The 17,446-nt window shown below is 38.3% G+C and overlaps 1 protein-coding gene across 4 annotated transcripts in view; it reads right to left on the bottom strand.

Moving 5' to 3' along the window:
- The window catches only part of CLIP4 (CAP-Gly domain containing linker protein family member 4), a 54,258-nt gene that overhangs the window by 19,723 nt on the left and 17,089 nt on the right, over nucleotides 1-17,446 (bottom strand). For 2 of the 4 annotated variants that reach the window (XM_076334725.1, XM_076334724.1), the window contains exons 10-18: nucleotides 15,825-15,960; nucleotides 14,951-15,091; nucleotides 12,249-12,323; nucleotides 8,540-8,680; nucleotides 7,330-7,464; nucleotides 5,015-5,138; nucleotides 4,157-4,221; nucleotides 3,412-3,484; nucleotides 2,652-2,777 (exon numbers count right to left, since the gene is read on the bottom strand). In XM_076334725.1, coding sequence (XP_076190840.1) covers nucleotides 2,652-2,777; nucleotides 3,412-3,484; nucleotides 4,157-4,221; nucleotides 5,015-5,138; nucleotides 7,330-7,464; nucleotides 8,540-8,680; nucleotides 12,249-12,323; nucleotides 14,951-15,091; nucleotides 15,825-15,960 — 1,016 coding nt within the window. Of the gene's footprint in view, nucleotides 1-854; nucleotides 2,778-3,411; nucleotides 3,485-4,156; nucleotides 4,222-5,014; nucleotides 5,139-7,329; nucleotides 7,465-8,539; nucleotides 8,681-12,248; nucleotides 12,324-14,950; nucleotides 15,092-15,824; nucleotides 15,961-17,446 lie in introns of those variants that run through there. The other 2 variants (XM_076334722.1, XM_076334723.1) reach the window with 1 other exon arrangement.

Consider the following 17,446-nt stretch of genomic DNA (forward strand, 5'->3'; position numbering starts at 1 on the left):
ATAAATTTACAGTGCTTCTTGCGTCCTCGCAAAAGATTCTTAGTGCTACCAAAACAGCTCCATACTGATAACAGTCCTGACTGGCTCCTCTAACCTACAGTGCTCTAGCTGATCACAGCCAGAGATTTCAGGAGAAGCGTGCAGCTAGCTGAAGCTGAAATTGAAAGGAAAGCACACTACCCCAATGCTCAGATAGTATCTATGCCCTCTTCTCTACCCATCAGACAGGACTCAACAAAGTCCTGCAGTCTTTGCTAGCCCAGGCCACTGAGACCCCACTTCCAGCTGAACTGTGTGTAGCTACAGAGCTGTGGAAGGTGCAGCCTGACACCCTTGGAGAAAGAGAGAGTTACCAGTGAAGCAGAAAACTCTTGGAAAGAGGTTGTTGCCATATATTACTTCATCTGTGCAAGATCGGCCACACAGAAATGGTGTGACTAAAACAAACTGCCTGAGCTTGCTGCTCAGGCACTTATTCCCCTTATTCCCACACACTTATTCCCCTACGCACCTCCTGAAGAACTCCAGCAACCCATCAGATAAAGCAGTTGTTACATCCATTCCATCTTGTCAGGCAGGAAGAAACGCATTTCTGATAATGAGTGTTTCATCACAGAAACTAAACTGCCCACCCAGGAGCACAAGGCTGGGACAAACCAGAGAAACGTGCTGTACAATGCTTTGTTTGACACCTGGCAGTTCTCTACCGAATAGCTAGAAGATATAAAAACTTCTGGGTTATGTACTACAGTTGCTGTTCCACACTGGATCCTGTTTGCCTAATTTGTACCTAAGAACAGAAGTGAGAGGATGTACATTCTGTAACGACCTAATGAAAATTTTTTGCCATGCTGTTCACCAGGGTTTCATTTTACTAATACCAGCAAGAAACAGATATTGGACAAAGTAAAGTTCAGTACATCACTGAATATCTGCATCTTCAAATATAAAGCGTTAATTTTTTTTACATTCAAAATTTACAGCTTTTATATTCAATTAAAAATTCCCATAAGGTAGTTAGACTACTATATGCATTATTTTAAATACAGGTCTGGAAAAATAGCTACAGCAGTATTTAAAAGAAGATAACAGCAGCAGAATTCTGTCTAAAAATAGGATATTAAAGTGTCACTTCTTCAAGTAGGTAAGAGCAAGCAGATCGTTTAAGAATAAAATGACTGTTCTGGAACACAAAACCATCCTGATAAGATAATGTTTACATATGCTGAGCAATTAAAATACATTATATGTTTAAAACATGGACAAAATATTAGCTGTTTTAAAAGGCTGATATGCAAATAATGTCTCATCAAGGTGTGTTACAATGCTGTACCTAACACTATCCTTAATTTTATCATAAGACTCTTACAAGAAATTTATACTGGAAACTGTTCCGAAGGAAACAAGAAGAAACATGTATCATAAACGAATCAAATAATGTTAATTGCTTGCTTGAAAAACCTGCATATAATCCATACCACTGGCAGGAATTACCATGCTGTATTTATACAGACTTAATCTTTATGATGAGGCTACTATGTATAGTTCCACTCTGGGTTTATTTGCATTTAAAAACTGTGATGATACTCATAGCCTGCAGCACACCAAACAAAAAAAGTCTTTAAAAATGAGGGAAAGCTCTCCGGGAGAGTGCAAAGTGCATTATTTTAAAGAGTGCTTCTTATATGTAGCTCTTTCTACAAATGCATACAACAAAAAGTGCTTTTCACTATACAGACTGACATGCAGCATATTTGTGCTTTTTAAAGGCCTTTTATTTAATTGCTGCTGTTCACTAGAATAGCCGCAAATACTTCTATTTATCAGCCCTTTTGCGTTCTGGAGGGGAGAACAGGAGGGGGAAAGAAGAGGAGGGATCTGAATGATAAAGTGTAAAAATACTTCACAACTGCTTGAAAAAGGGTTTTGGTTTTTTTTTTGCTTTCTTATTGCTAGCAGCTGGTATTGGAATTGACAAAGTGCCTGGTAACCAGAGTAATGTCACTCATTAACCACCTCCTCTGTCAAAAGAAGGCAATGCGCAAAGCATTATCAGTTCATTACTACATGGAGGAAAATCGTTTAAATACTGCATGAATCACAAAGCAACTTTAGAGAACGTTGGAGATACTCGCAGTCTCTAACTGGAACATTATTCAAATAATACAGCATCTCAAACCCAAGATGCTTTTGCAATAACTCTTCCCAGGCAAGGGCTGTTTCACTAAGAGAAACAGAACAGTGCTTTCACTTCTTAATGCGACTGAACTTTTTTCATCTATATATAATTTTTTTATATATATATATTAAAATATATATTATATATACACACATATATACTTATACATACGTAAAATGCCAATGCAGATTTAATAATTTAAAAATAAGTTTGCATTCTAGATGGGGTCTTGTGTGCTTTAAATACTTATTCCCTATTGTATGAGCACATTTTGGCTCAGCAAATATCATCTACAAGTTTTGCCCCGTTAATCCCACGATAGGTTACTCTGCTAGGTCGAACCAAGACCCCGTGGTTCAGCTTACAGGTGAAATAGCGCTTTTCCCCCACAGAGCCATCATTCTTTCCCTTGGCACTTCTGAGTTCAAGTCCGAGCCATATCCCCGGTGCAAAGTCTGTAGGACCAATGTACCTGATTGTCCCCATTTCATTGGAGCTGGTCAGAAGAACCTGAGAGCCTTCATGCAGCTTCACTGGTCCCTCAGTGTTAGCTGTAGTGGTATTACTCCAGCTGCGCCGTAACACAGAGCTCTTGGATCTAGTTAGAAAAACAAGAGTCTTGTTCCTACAAAACACCTAGGGCGAATCTGCAATTCAGTGAAGTGCATAGGAAAAACCTCAACTCCCTTTTAAAAAAAAAATTGGTTTTGATCTCATGTCACTAACAAAACATGTAATAAATAACATTAACAGGCTAGTACACATGGCAGTCTGAAATACTTGAAAAACCGATTTCCTTTCACCTGATGCTAGGATCTACAATACCTGTATGTGATAGCACTGGCAAATTAAGCAGCACAAAGCATTTTATTTGGGGCTTGAAAGAGTTTAGCCAAAACAACTTGTAACGTGCAAGCGTCAGTCAGGATCACCAGGACAAAGTGAAGTCTTTTAACAAGACCCTCTGAACTTCACCCAGCAGTGTGAAAATACAAGAATTTGGAGAATATGCAGTGATGAACATTGGAAAACAATTTTAATGCCAACCTGAATCCAAGGACTGTACTCCTGGATACCCACGGAAAAATAGTCTACTACTGGTCCATTTTGGAAGAAAAAAAATGAACATGTAAAGGTCTAGATATCATACATGCATAAAGATTTTCTTTTGAACAAGAAACAGTAAAGCTAACAGCCAGCCCACCCAAACATTTTAAACTCAAGACACTCACCTAACAAAGGAGTTTCTTCTGTTTATCTCCTTTTGTGAAGATGCAGAAGTGGTGCTTAGACTGCGTCTAAAACCTAAGTGCAAAGGTTAATAAGCTGTGTAGGACTTCTTAAAAAAAAACAAAACCTTTTGAACTCACATTCTTTGTGTTTTCTTTTACACTGCTTCCACTACATTTGCTACACAATTTCCAAACTGGAGGGGAGAATAAGTGATGAAGCTTCTCATGAAAATAAGTGTCCATAGCATGTTCAAATTTTTCAGAGGACAAATGAAATTAAACAAACCAAACAAGGGTAATTTGAAGCAGCCTTTTCACAAAAAGCTTTAGGTAAGGAAAAAGAAGAATAACTACTTCAAGTATCTCACAGAAGTTTTAGTAATTTCATACGGACCCCTCCCTACCCTGATCCCTTCTTCAATGTCAATTTAGATTAAGGAGCAGGTTCAATTTATGGCTGACTCTGATTAGAATGCAATACAGTAATAACGGAAGAGTGTCAACAATCCTAACTCTGACATAATTATTTCTGCCAGTGCAGGGTTAATAACAACATAGTACTCCACAGTTCCTGCTGCAGGCTCCATTTTTAGGAAGGGACCAGACAGACTATTGGCTGGCATTTGGGTTCCTTGAAAATCTGCTGTGCTCTCAGAGAAGTGGGCTTTGTGCAGTAGGTTCTGGTTGTAGAATGGTAGCCTGCAGTAGGCTACCTAAGCCAAATCACAGTGTCTTACGCTCCTACCTGGAAAAGTGTGATTTATTTTACTCGATGAAGTCTCTGTGAGAGAATCCAGTGAACCTGTTAGCCTGAAAAGCAATAACACAATGAAGAAGTCATTTCAACTCAACTCTGAACAAACCTATTGCTGGAGTCCTTCTTGTCAAATGTTGATTAAGTTCTGATTCTTTCCCTTCCCCATCCACCCCCCCAAGAGACACTAACAATTCAGTTGTAATCAGGCTGGTACGTAAGAGGTGCCTGGAGCAAACTAGTTTATTGAAGTTACTTGCCTTTTACTCAGCAAGAAAGCATGTATAATTTTGAGGTAGGTTCTTTAAAAGCTTGGCTGAACTAGGATATTCAGAGAAAGAAAAGCAAGAACATGTCTGGCAGAGTAACTAGATACAAATACAGGAGGAAAGAGCACAGTATTCCTCAGATGTTCTTCCTGAAACCTAACAAAGTGACTACAAAGTGGTGGATGCTTTGGTTCCTCTGTGCAGTTAGCTGGAATGAGAATAGTGATTCCAGTCATGTCCATGGGCAACTTCCTTTTATAACCAAATTTAGCTCAGCACATCAGGATTGGGTCATGAAAGTAAGGTTTTATGAACGCAGACTGTATGAGAAACAGAGGCCCTGGAATGAAAATACTTGAAGTGGCTGCAAGAGAAACAGGGGGAGCTGCATTTCCGACTTATACTCTGCTTTCAAAAAGCTGATCTAAAACCCACCAGGTTTTTAACAGAGGTTATAAACTTCCATTAGCAGAAAAAAACATTTATTTCTTCCCTATCTGCTGCAAAACTTTGTTTCCCACTGGAAACGTATTAAGAAAGCGTTTGGCAACCCAAACATTGCAACAGCTTCAGTGCTTACCTCTGTACACGAGACGGTGGTGCAAATATACCGTATCTGGGAAGACAACTGAAGTACTGAACGCCTCCCACGGAACCATCATTCTTCCCGTGAGGCTTGTCCAATTCAATTCCACACCAGACTCCTACATTTCAAAACAGTAAAATCACGGTGTTTCGAACAAAACACCACAGGCTTTTCTTCATCTAGACAGTTGGTACAGTTGGCATTCACCCACATCAAGGAAAACAGTTTCTAGTTAGAAACCGTCTAGACAGTTATTTTATAATATATATATTTTATTATCTATGTAAGTATGCAAAAATTTATACCATAATAAATCTAAAGAGAATTATCTCACCATTTTTATATGCTTTCGAGAAAATTATTGACATTTTAATTAATATAGAAAAGGTAAAACCCTTGATATATATAATAAAGCCAAACAGAACGTTACTGAATATAACAGTGGCTATTTGACAAAAAGGAGACAGGAAAGAAGAGCAGTGGTGGTTCACATTTCCCTCTTTAGTCCTCTGACCACATGGTTTATGCCTCATCTGAGATCATCAACAGTAAAATTAAAGTTTTGATATTAATTCATTCCTTCTCTCCATCTAGCAAGTTATAATTAATACAAATTGCAAGGCTGGTTGTATGATATTGAGAGAAGGGTCTAAGAATCGGAACTGGCCAGCAATTCATCTTGAACAGAACACTGAATAAGCACCAAGATGTTAATAAGCTTGATCACTCGTAACCTGTGATAAATGTGAGCTAATTACGTAAAGGTGCTAAATTTCATACTCCATTAGCAGTCCTTATGCTATCCATCCCCAAAAGATTCAAAATTTAATTCAAGTCACTTGGTACTAAGGCACTGGATAAAATGGTAATTCTAATTATCAGCTCAAGAAACGCAGGAAGGACAGCTTATGAATTAGTAGGGCTCAGTACATCAGAAACTCTCCCCTTCCTGTTTTTAGAATTAAATAAAGATCTGCATTGCAGCAAAAGAAATAAAGGTTGGGGAACTTCCAGAGCTTTGATACATATTAAAATTGAGATACTTAAAAATGCATCTGTTACATTTTCTATAAATTACTGGTTTTGCAAATGGTGAAGATTTGTGATCTTTCCATCTTCACTTCTTACAATACCATGTTTCTCTCCAAAAAATTTTGTTCCCTAACTTGGGGGGAGAGGGAGGAGACTTACACTGTCAAACAGCTTTCTGATTTTTACACTTGTTAGATTAAATTTGGAAAGCCAGTCCTTTCCTCATTGTTTACTTTGTAAGCAACAACATGAAGGTACGAGTGATCACATGAAAGTGTAGAATCAGTTAATTGCAGTATCTTAAGCAAGGACTGCCTACAATGAAATTGGGGAAAGGGGCGAGAATGAAAGAAGTACGCCGCTTGTACCACAATCTCGCATTCTGTCATTCTAACATTTTTTTTAAAATACTGATGCCACCAAGTATCAAGACAGAGTATTGCCGCTTACGTATCAATCAAATGGACCTCATTTAAACTAGGTACTTACACCAATACTTACCAACTGTTTTTGCATTACTCTTGCAATAAGAAGATTAGACATAAAGAACATAGAATTTGGTTACAAAAGAATAGTATTCAGAAGTTAGTTTCCATAATTTAGAACAACTTGCTTCCATTTGAAAACACCTGGCTTCACTGCAATGTGTATTCTAGCAAGGGGAAGGGAGGGAGGGAGAAGCTGAAACGCAGAAGGATGAGAAAATGGTGGCAGAGTTTGGGGCTTTTTGAGATGCTTGTAACTTTTCATCTGTCCTGTGACCTAAAGGTTTGTTAGTTAAGATTTAAATGTTCACAATGACCCTCTTAAAGATGCCAAGAAGATAAGAATGAGACAGGTATAGGACATGATAAGAGTACCAGTATTGCAAGAGATGAGCTGTGTCAAAAAGGCTTACTACAAAAAGCAAGGAGTAAAGGCATGTGATCTCAATAAACTATACATCACTTCGGAGACTAAACTGAGAATTTTCAGAAAGCTTTGTAACAATACCTACCATTTCAGCATCAACATATTTCTTCTAATTAAGCCATGTTAGTGGACAAGTAAAAGTCACATTTTAAACCATTATTTTTTCCTGGCAGTTGCATTGAAAGTAAAAAATATTCACATATAAACACAGGAGAGATAAAGAACTTTGAAACAAACCAGTAAATTTAGATTAATTTTTCTTGGAGGGAGTGAGTAAAAAGATGGAGTTCTCTTAATGTTCATGTGCTCACATGTAATCTATTCCATATTGATTCTACGACATACACAAAGAGTATTGCAAATACCTGGTGCAAATTTTGTCGTCCCACAAAATCTAACAGTGCCTGTTCTCTGTCCTACCACCAGCACTCTGTCTCCAACCTGAATTTCTCCTTCATCAAAAGGATTTTTCCTTGTAGCCGGAGAAGAACTATACAACTCTGTTCAACAGAAGAGCAAGAACCGAGATGAGTGACACTGTATCTTTAAAATTTAAGAAAGTCTTAAATAGTGAGCCAACTGATTGGTAAATAGAGTATCTATCTTTAACATAGCGTACCTTTAACACATGGCAACACACTGCAAATTTTGCTTAGACAAAGAATTGCTTTGCTTCAGCATGAAAACTGTGGACTACAGCCTTTTCCCTGCAGTTGAAAGGTACACTGACCAACTGCAAGAACAGTTTTCCCCTTGAAAATGTTCTAAAAAACTTTTTAAAAGTTGCCAAACTGAAGCTTATGGTTAAACTACTTCCCAGGTGTCTTTCTTGAACTATCGCAGATTCTGAAACAGCACAAGCAGTTCTACATAAGTATTCAATACAGCGGTAAACTTAGAATCATAGAATCATTGAGGTTGGAAAAGACCTCTAAGATCATCAAGTCCAACTGTCAACCCAACACCACCATGCCCACTAAACCATGTCCCTAAGCCCCTCATCCACACGTCTTTTAAATACCTCCAGGGATGGGGACTCCACCACTTCCCTGGGCAGCCTGTTCCAATGTTTCACCACTCTTTCAGTAAAGAAATTTTTCCTTACATCCAATCTAAACCTCCCCTGGCGCAACTTGAGGCCATTTCCTCTCGTCCTATCACTTGTTACTTCGGAGAAAAGACCAACACCCACCTCGCTACAACCTCCTTTCAGGTAGTTGTAGAGAGTGATGAGGTCTCCCCTCAGCCTCCTTTTCTCCAGGCTAAACAGTCCCAGCTCCCTCAGCCGCTCCTCATAAGACTTGTTCTCCAGACCCCTCACCAGCCTCGTTGCCCTTCTCTGGACACGCTCCAGCACCTCAACGTCCTTCTTGTAGTGAGGGGCCCAAAACTGAACACACTATTCGAGGTGCGGCCTCACCAGTGCCGAGTACAGGGGCACGATCACTTCCCTCCTCCTGCTGGCCACACTATTTCTGATACAGGCCAGGATGCCATTGGCCTTCTTGGCCGCCTGGGCACAAGATTGTGCAAACTTCCACCTGTGGAAACACACCTCAAGAAAACAGACCATACCAGCACTAATTTTAGATGAGGCAGAAGACGCTCTAGGCACTGCTTTTTTATTGCTGCTAGTTGAGTTCCGCTTCTTGCAGTAATTCTGTTTGCCTTCCAAGGAGGTAGTAGATGAGGAAGAGCTGCTGTACACAGGAAAACCTAAAAGACATAAATGGAAATAGTCCTTCAGAGATCATATTTGGAAAAGGACAGATTAAGCAGAAGGGAAAGCTTCTGTAAGAAGGCAGTTATCTGTTCTCCATAGTGGGCAGAATACAAAGTAAAGAGCCAAAATTAGAGGTTGTTAAGCAGCATTTACACAAACGCCTGTCAGGAATGACATAGGTGCATCTGACCCTGCCTTGGGAATAAGGTGATAGTTTAGTGCTGGAAGAGGTCTCCAAAAGCCCCCTTTGTTACTCTGTGAAAGTTTTTCTAAACAGTCCCACCGATATTTATTAAAATATGGGAGCCTTAGTAATAAGAGATCATACCACCACACTCTGGGCATCCAGCCTATTAAACATTTGATGAGAAGCGGAAGGAAGGTGATATTATGTGAGTGAATTATTGTCTGGATTAAAGCCTACTATATTCCATTACATACTGTATTAATATTAAAATCTGTACTATAAAATAAGAATGGGAGATACATCACTTTTATCTCCCTTTGCAAACCCTGATGTCTAAACTGTCCGATAAGACATATGTTCAGCTTTCCTCCTTCCTTTTCAAGGCTCTCCCCAGTTCTCCCCTTTCCTACCCCCTTCTACCCAAAATAAGGCAGGGTACAGCAAGACGTGTCTATGCCCTCAGTTTCTCAATGTGAAAAACTAATATAATATTGCTTATCAAACTTTCCAGAATTCCGAGAGGCTTAATTCATTAGTCTTCACAAAGCACCTCAATATCGACACAGGGTTCAATATAATTTAATCCTCCAATTTGGTGAAACAGTAAAGAACTGCAGAAAGGCGAATGCAGTGGGTCAAAGCAAAAGCTTAGGTATCTGGGGACAGAAATCTAAAGGCTCTGAGATATTGGCTGCAGCTATGCTACAATGAAGAAAATGCAAATTACTAAATAAATGGTGACTAAACAGGCAAAACTCAACTCCAAGTCCAAGGTATAAATATACGTGTGCATTTGCGAATGCATGCTACAAGTCCCTATTTAGAAGTCAGTCCAGCGATGGATTCACTGAAGGTCAGATGACCTAGCACTTTGACCACCTAGCACTTTGACATGAATGCAGCAAAAACTGCTGATGCAGCAGCACAGAAACTAAAAGAAACTAAACCAGTCATTAAATGCTTCATTTTGTGGGAAATCATGAAATGGGAGAAGGAAGAGCGGAAGGGACTTCAGCAGGTCCTATAATCCATTCCTCTTCTGTCAGGCAAAACAACTATTTGTTAATATCACTCCCGCCAGGTGAGTGTTTGACCTGTTCTTAAAAGCCTCCCATCAGGGAGACCTCTGGCCTTCCTCAGCAATATATTTCACCACATAATTATCTGTACTGTTACAGGGTTTTTCCCCCCTAATATAAAACCTAAATTACCACAGTTTTAGCTCAAGGTTTCTTACTCTCGTTACACATGCAGAATGGATTATACTGTTCTTTGTATTTGAAAGCTTCCTGGTTTATCCCTTTAATCTTCTGGTTTTTTAATCACACAATCACAAATTCCATCAGTCTTTTCTCCTAAGTCATGTTTTGTACCTCCAGTTATTGTGGCGTCTTCTCTGAATTCTCTCCAGTTGATTCACACCTTTTTTGAAATGCAGTGTCTAAAACTAGATGCAGTGTTTTATCTGAGGCCTTACCTGTGCCAAGCAAAGCATCCAGGTCACTTCGTGTATCTCAGTATCAGTAAAGAAAAATTTCTTTACTGAAAGAGTGGTTAAACATTGGAAGAGGCTGCCCAGGGAAGTGGTCGAGTCCCCATCCCTGGAGGTATTTAAAAGACGTGTAGATGAGGCGCTTAGGGACATGGTTTAGTGGGCATGGTGGTGTTGGGTTGACGGTTGGACTCGATGATCTTAGAGGTCTTTTCCAACCTTAATGATTCTATGATTCTATCTCATGGCTGACACTCCTTTTTATACATTCCAGTATGTTTCCCCTTTTGCAACAGCATGACATAGATGACTCGCGTTTACCTTGTAATACTCAATATCCCCATGTCCTTTTCTACAAAACTATTACCAAGCATGTCATTCCCAGGGTCTGTTTATACAGTTGACTGCTTCAGCCTTGCTGCATAACTTTGTAGTTGTCCTTACTCTTCTGCATCTTTTTTCCCCCCCAAGACCTTTTTTCCAATTTGTCAACGCTTTTTTTGGGAGGGTTGGGGGTTTTTTAATATTAAGCCAGTCAACTATCTGCCAGGCATCATCTGCATACTTCATGAACAGACTCTCTATCCCTAGTGTCAAAAAAAAAAAAACAAACCAACTAGCAACCAATTACCAGACTCAGCACCATCTCCAGGAAAACCCCAAGCTGAAATAGCCTTCCTGTCTGACAGAGAACCACTGACAGCTACTTTCTAAGCTGGATGTTGGATTTTCCTAGAGGTTCTGCACCTGCCTTATGGCAGTATCATCTAAACCACCAGATCCCAAAGTGAGGCTTCACTCCACATCACTTACAGCCTGCAAAGCCTTTGGAGTCCTATTAATTGCGGATATCATATTGTATCCATCAAACTGAGACACTGTACTGCCAATTAATTTCATTCTGTGACCAGAACCTGAAGAACAAGCCATTAAGTGCCCTCCATGAACAAAATGTTGGAAAACTCTGTCTACACAAGTTTCTTAGCTCACCTCTGAAAAAGTACCATGTAGGACAGTGCTTAAATACCTCACACTCGTCTCTTGCCCAAGTCTCTTCCTCACAACTGTTCACTGATGGAGGATATAAAAAGATGCTTTTCTTTGAAAAGAGTATATTCAAAGTCACACTTCAAATTATTTCAAAGAAATACTGCTTTTACCAACACTTGTAGTGTGATTTTATAGACAAAACCTCAAAGGAGACCTGATTTTTACAGTTTGTTAAAGACACCCCTGATAGTGAGGTCCCTTGATGATTCAGTTCAGCACACAAAATACCGATGCAGTAGAAGTCACTATCTAATTCTGAAACTAGATAATGGCAGAGAATGATTCATATGTAAAAGGAAATTTTTAAAAAGCTAGAGTTTCGTTTTTCATATTTGAAATTTCTTATTATGAGTCTTCCACGATACAATGCCAAGACTGTTAAGTGCTGTTAGATGATAACACTTCATTATACAAACTTGAACACGATGTAGGAGAATAAAAATTCCGACAGAACGCATGCACAGTTCTTCAAAATCTAAGCAGTAATGATAAAGGGCAAAAGGTCTCCCTCAGAAACCTAAGAAGGTAATTCTGCAGGTCCTCTGTAAGGTCATTTACTAAGAGACAGCTTTCAGCTTTAAGGGCTTGTCTATATTCTTGTCCATGTATTTGGATAGAAACTGTTACCAAACCAACACAGAATGCCAGCCAAACATCCACACAAATTACTCCTAGTAAACTAAATGTGTACAGCCTGCCTGGGACTTGAATACAGACAGGCAAAGCAATTTTTTTTTATGGTGTAGATACAGGACTTTTGCAGAGGTAAGGCAGTAATAATACTTCCTCTGCCCTACCCAAAATTTTTCTCAAGATGTTAAAAAACAGTTACCGTCTTTTGCAGGTACAGATTTTCCCCTGTTAAAGTTGGTTTCAGAAGCACTGTCTTTTTTTGCCACATTTAGGCCTATAAAAAGAATATATACAAATAAATATATACATCCTAACAATGAACAACAATTTTATAGGAAAGTCATGTACAAAAACAATTGGACAGATCTGCAGATTAGTGGATGCATGGATAAAACAGATAAAACTATACAGTTCCTTAGACTCTTGATAAATGGCTAAAACAAAACTGCATAATTGTTTTGATGGATAAGCACAGATGTTAAACCCCTTAACACATTAAAACAACCCAAACTATCTTGCCAAACAATAAACTGTCTGCAAAATACTAATGTTTATATTGAAGGAGTTTTACTTAAATCTTTCAAACATTTACATCTATTCTACACACAACATTCACTTTTATAGTATTTAAGGTATACTATTCACTAATATTAATTTCACAATTTCTGCATTAAAGTTTTGAGAGATTTGAGACCAAATCTTCATTCAGTCTACAAATAATGAAGTAAGTACGCCAGTATGATTTTTAAGAGCCTAACTTGTAGAGCAGCAATGTTGTGATATGCATATGAACTTGTATTGCCACGTAAGTTATAATTTGTGAACAGTCATTTTACATTTCTGACAGTTTCCTACCCTAACTCAATGAAGAACAAGCTTATCTATGATTTATCCCCTCCCCGTCGTGAAAGAAAAATCACATCTTTTTTTATTTAACTACATCTCTCGGCTTAATTCAGCTACAGGGACTGAACTAGTTTGCAAATGTACTGTGTTTTCCAAAATTTTATGGTTTAGCCATTAAGGCATCAGATCAAAAAACCTAGTGTTTGTGACTGATAACACATTTCTCAATTTGATCACAGTAATCCTTTTTCTAAAAACTTGAAAAAGACCTATTATCATCAATCTGATGGATTATTCAAATCCAGTAGAAACAAATCAAATTTGAAAATCTCTATACAGTATTATATTTTACTTTGCAGTTTATAACCATATCTACAAAAAGCATATTAACTTTTCTTGGATCATTACAAACCAGTGTATTGCAGGAATGAAGTTTAAGGGAAAGAAATGTGATCTGGTGATGCACGCAAACGCGGCAAAACAAAGTTCTGTCTCTGCAGCTTTACCCTCCCACTCCAGGCAGTGAATCAGCCAGGCACATTAATTCTAACGGACCTTTCAACACAAGAACATCTTATAAACAGCAGCTTCCAGATTACTGTTAGTGGAGGTAAGCTCTGCTGGGCAGATGATGCATAACGCACTCTGATTTTTACCTAAAGCAAGTATCAAATGTTTAAAATTTACAAAGATAGAAATGCACCTTTATGACAGAAAGGATGGTTTATGACTAAACTGTCTGGAACACACCGTCTGTGACAAAGGAAACAGTCCTTTCCATTATAGTTTAATGAGTTGCAAACAGTTCACAACAAACAAAATCAAACATTGAAAAATATTTAACAGAAAAAGTGCAGCTTAGACCAGCTCCTGAGCAATACTCCTAACAAACCAGTTATTCTGAGAAGCTTTTTATGCAGGATCTCCTTTTATAAGTACCTTAAATCTTGTGCTAATTGTAAATACACATAATTAGGGCTTACTTCCCCCTCAATCTATGCAGAGAAGAGTTACATAAATCATCCAGAATGCTGCCAAAATGCATCTCTCCTACCAGCCTGGCACATTGCTTCTATACCCTGCAAATTACTGGTAAAGAGTGGAGTGTTTTAGGGTGCTTAAGTAAATTCGATGAGAAAGCATGCGTATCTTCCATCCCTTAAGCTGTGTTGCCTTAGTATGAGTCACCTAAACAGGGTTTGAAAGGCAAAAGAAATGTTAATGTAATATATTTAATGACATTATCATGTAGCCAGCCAGACACGGGGCCAGATTATGCATGGCGGGCACTGTACGCAGCAGGGAAGAGTCTGTACTCCAAAAACCTTGGAACGTAAACAGACAGAAAAGAGATGCATCATTCTTACTTCACAAGGAGGAAACTTACACAGAAGGATTAAGCAACTTGAATGAATTACTAAAAGACTAAGCCAGAGCCAGGGACTGAGCCTGTAACTCCAATCAGTAGACCGAGGCCGTATTACAAGGACATCCTTTCTCTTCTAATTTGCCTCTGGTTTTACTCGGATAACTTAATGAGCAGATAAAACACGATTGGTTAAATAGTTCCTTGATCATTTTGCCAGAAAATAAATTAAATTTCTTCAATTTCTATACATAAAGTTGTATATAGATTAGTTTCTAGATTTTCACTTATTTCAGTGAGATGTTTCAAGTTACCCAGGAAGATCTTACTAAATGAAATCACGTTAAGTTTAGACGTTTAACTGATATCGCAGCCAACCAGAAATTACTTTAAAGGCTCGAGAATAAATATTGTGGTGAACTTTTTTTTTTGTAGAGTACATAAAGGCTTCCATTAGTACATCAGATCACTGTAATCACCAGGCAACTAGACACAACGTCCTTCCAGTACTAGTTTAAAGGCTACTGAATTTCTAATAATGAGAACACGTAGTTAATAAAGATCACCTTCTCATCCCAAGTGATGAACTAATTCCAAACAAGTATTTTAATACCAAGATTTACATGACCGATGCTAATTCCTGAAGATTAGTATCTCAATCCTGTCTCAACATACAAGAAAATACTCACCAGAATTCACTTTGGAAGTTATGTGCGTCACATCTATTTTCTTGGATTTGACCAAAGGTGAAGACCGCATGGAAGAACTTCGTACAGAGCCTTTTTTGTGGTCAGAAGCCTTGCTTATTTTAGAAAGAGGTGCAAAGATACCTGGAGAGAAAATTGCGTGTGCCAAAAAAGAACCAGGGGTAATGTTAATGTAACAAAACTTTCTGGCTGCTATCTCTTACATCAATTAATTTAGGGGGTTTTTTCAGCCACGATGATGGTTTGCTATGCTGTCAAAGCACTTGTAGGGTAGGAAGGACTAGCTCAAATGAACACTGAAACCAAAAGGCTTATCAAGCAACTTGAACAGAGTAATTCAGGAAGTCAGTAAAACTATCGATTAGAATCTTTGTCCTAACGGTAACATTCAGTCTCCACTGTTATAAACGCAAGACTTCGTATACCATGACTGTCCCTGAAATATCAATTAAAATACCTCAAGCTGGAAGTTAGAAAACAACTACAGGTGTGAATCTCTTAAAAAGGAGGGCAAAGCAGGTAAAGAAACATGGCCATTATTGTTACAACACAAGCAAATAGCTTCAACAATATAGATGGAAAAACAGGAAAGACTATTATCTCATAGTTTCAGGGAAATAACCAGAAATAACCAGAAATTTTGGCTGGTTGGTTGTTTCCATGGTTTTGCAAATAGTTGTGGCCAAAACACTGGGAACAGTTAAAAGAATCAATAAAACAAACAAACAAAGCACTAAAAAGAAAAGCAACAGATTTTTTTTATCTGCTTTTATTCTCCCAAAAGGTCTATGTCTTCCAACACTTTTTTTAAAATTCAGGTTTTAAAAAAATGTAAGAAAAAAAATAAAGGTTATACCGCGTTTCGGTGCGCACTTGAAGTACTGGACTTTTCCAACACTTCCATTGTTCTTTCCTTCTGGTTCATCCAGCTCTACGCCAGCCCACTGACCACTGGCAAATTCCGTTGTGCCACAAAATCTTAATGTACCAACCTAAAGCAAAAAGCATCAACACAGAATGACTTTGTTAAACAAATATTGTTTACAAGAACATAGAACAGATTACAAAGGAGACAGCAAGTCATCTCCAAGCTTTTGATCAGAACAGAGAAATACAAACATAACAATCTCCCTTGATTATTGAAACTCCTATCTTTCAATGCCAACCAATGCGTTTTCCAAAATGTATTAGTCTTTCTGCATATATTTGGTATGAAACAAAGGCAGTGGTTATTGACAGATCTCACAACAGACAAGAATTAGACAGTAAGCACCACTGTACAATACAACTCCAAGTCAGCAAGGTATGGGAGTATATGCCTAACGAGAAGTTTTACATTCAGTGTCTTCCACACCAACAGTTCTAGAATCATGGCTAGATACCTTGCTGAATTGGGAGTTTCCATGGAAATACTAGATAAAAAAATTCTATAAATATATCTGTGTGTGTATAAATAAGTATATATACTTTTTTTATATATATATTGCAAAGGTTAAAGGGTAAACTTCAGAGCATACTTAATTTTTGATTTGGAAAAAATTTGTAAGTCTTTTATTCCCTCCTCATGATTAAACAAAATTTTAAAAGCCAGCAAGTGTTACAACATTTTTGTGCTGTTTCAATATATACTATGTAGACTCTGAACAGATAAGTATATCAAGAATATCAAGACAGACCAGTCTTGCTGGTGGACCTCAGCCTCCATAAATATACATTATAAGCTCACACACTTCAACCAAACGAGGGAGGAATAACTAACAGAGATGCATTTAACACTGATTTAAATTCATTTTTATATTTGATTTTTAAATTAGTTTTAGTAAGAAAAACCTTTGATCTTTCAGTTGCTCAGTTTTCATTATCTCATGAGACCTTAATACCATTAATTCATTTTTTACTATGACTTCACTGTCTAATCCAGCCCTCAGAGAGTAAACAGACAGAAACCATTTTTTTCCTTTACTATAAAACCTTCCAGCTACTCTTTCTTAATGTTCTGTAAAGAAATAAACGCGACCCAGAGCCTATTCTTCTTTTAATCTGAAGACCTCCTTTAAACTTGATTGTTATAGGCAGGTACATCACACTAATCTAGACCCAGACTTTTTAGCTACCAACGCAGAGACCAAATTCAGCCGGAGGAAGCTTGGCCAAGCAGCCTAACAGATTCCTCCCCTCTCCAGGCACCAGCCAAAGGGCACCTACCGAGCAGAGGGAAGGGACCAGCATCTTTAACTGGAGGTGGCAACGGCAAAACGGAGGCCCCAGTTTTGCACAAGCCCTAGGACTTGTGCAGGCAAGGAGCAGCAGACATCTCGCACATGAGAAACATGGCAGGAACAGGAGAAAAGTTTTCTTCCAGCTACTGGTTTCCCTGCACTCACATTTCATTGAGTAACATAGAATCTACCTGAGCATGAGCTGGTGAAGCTGGGGGACCCCAAATCATGTACGCATAAACACCTGCTTACACAGCTT

The sequence above is a fragment of the Aptenodytes patagonicus genome, chromosome 3, assembly GCF_965638725.1.
Source record: "Aptenodytes patagonicus chromosome 3, bAptPat1.pri.cur, whole genome shotgun sequence".
NCBI lineage: Eukaryota > Metazoa > Chordata > Aves > Sphenisciformes > Spheniscidae > Aptenodytes > Aptenodytes patagonicus.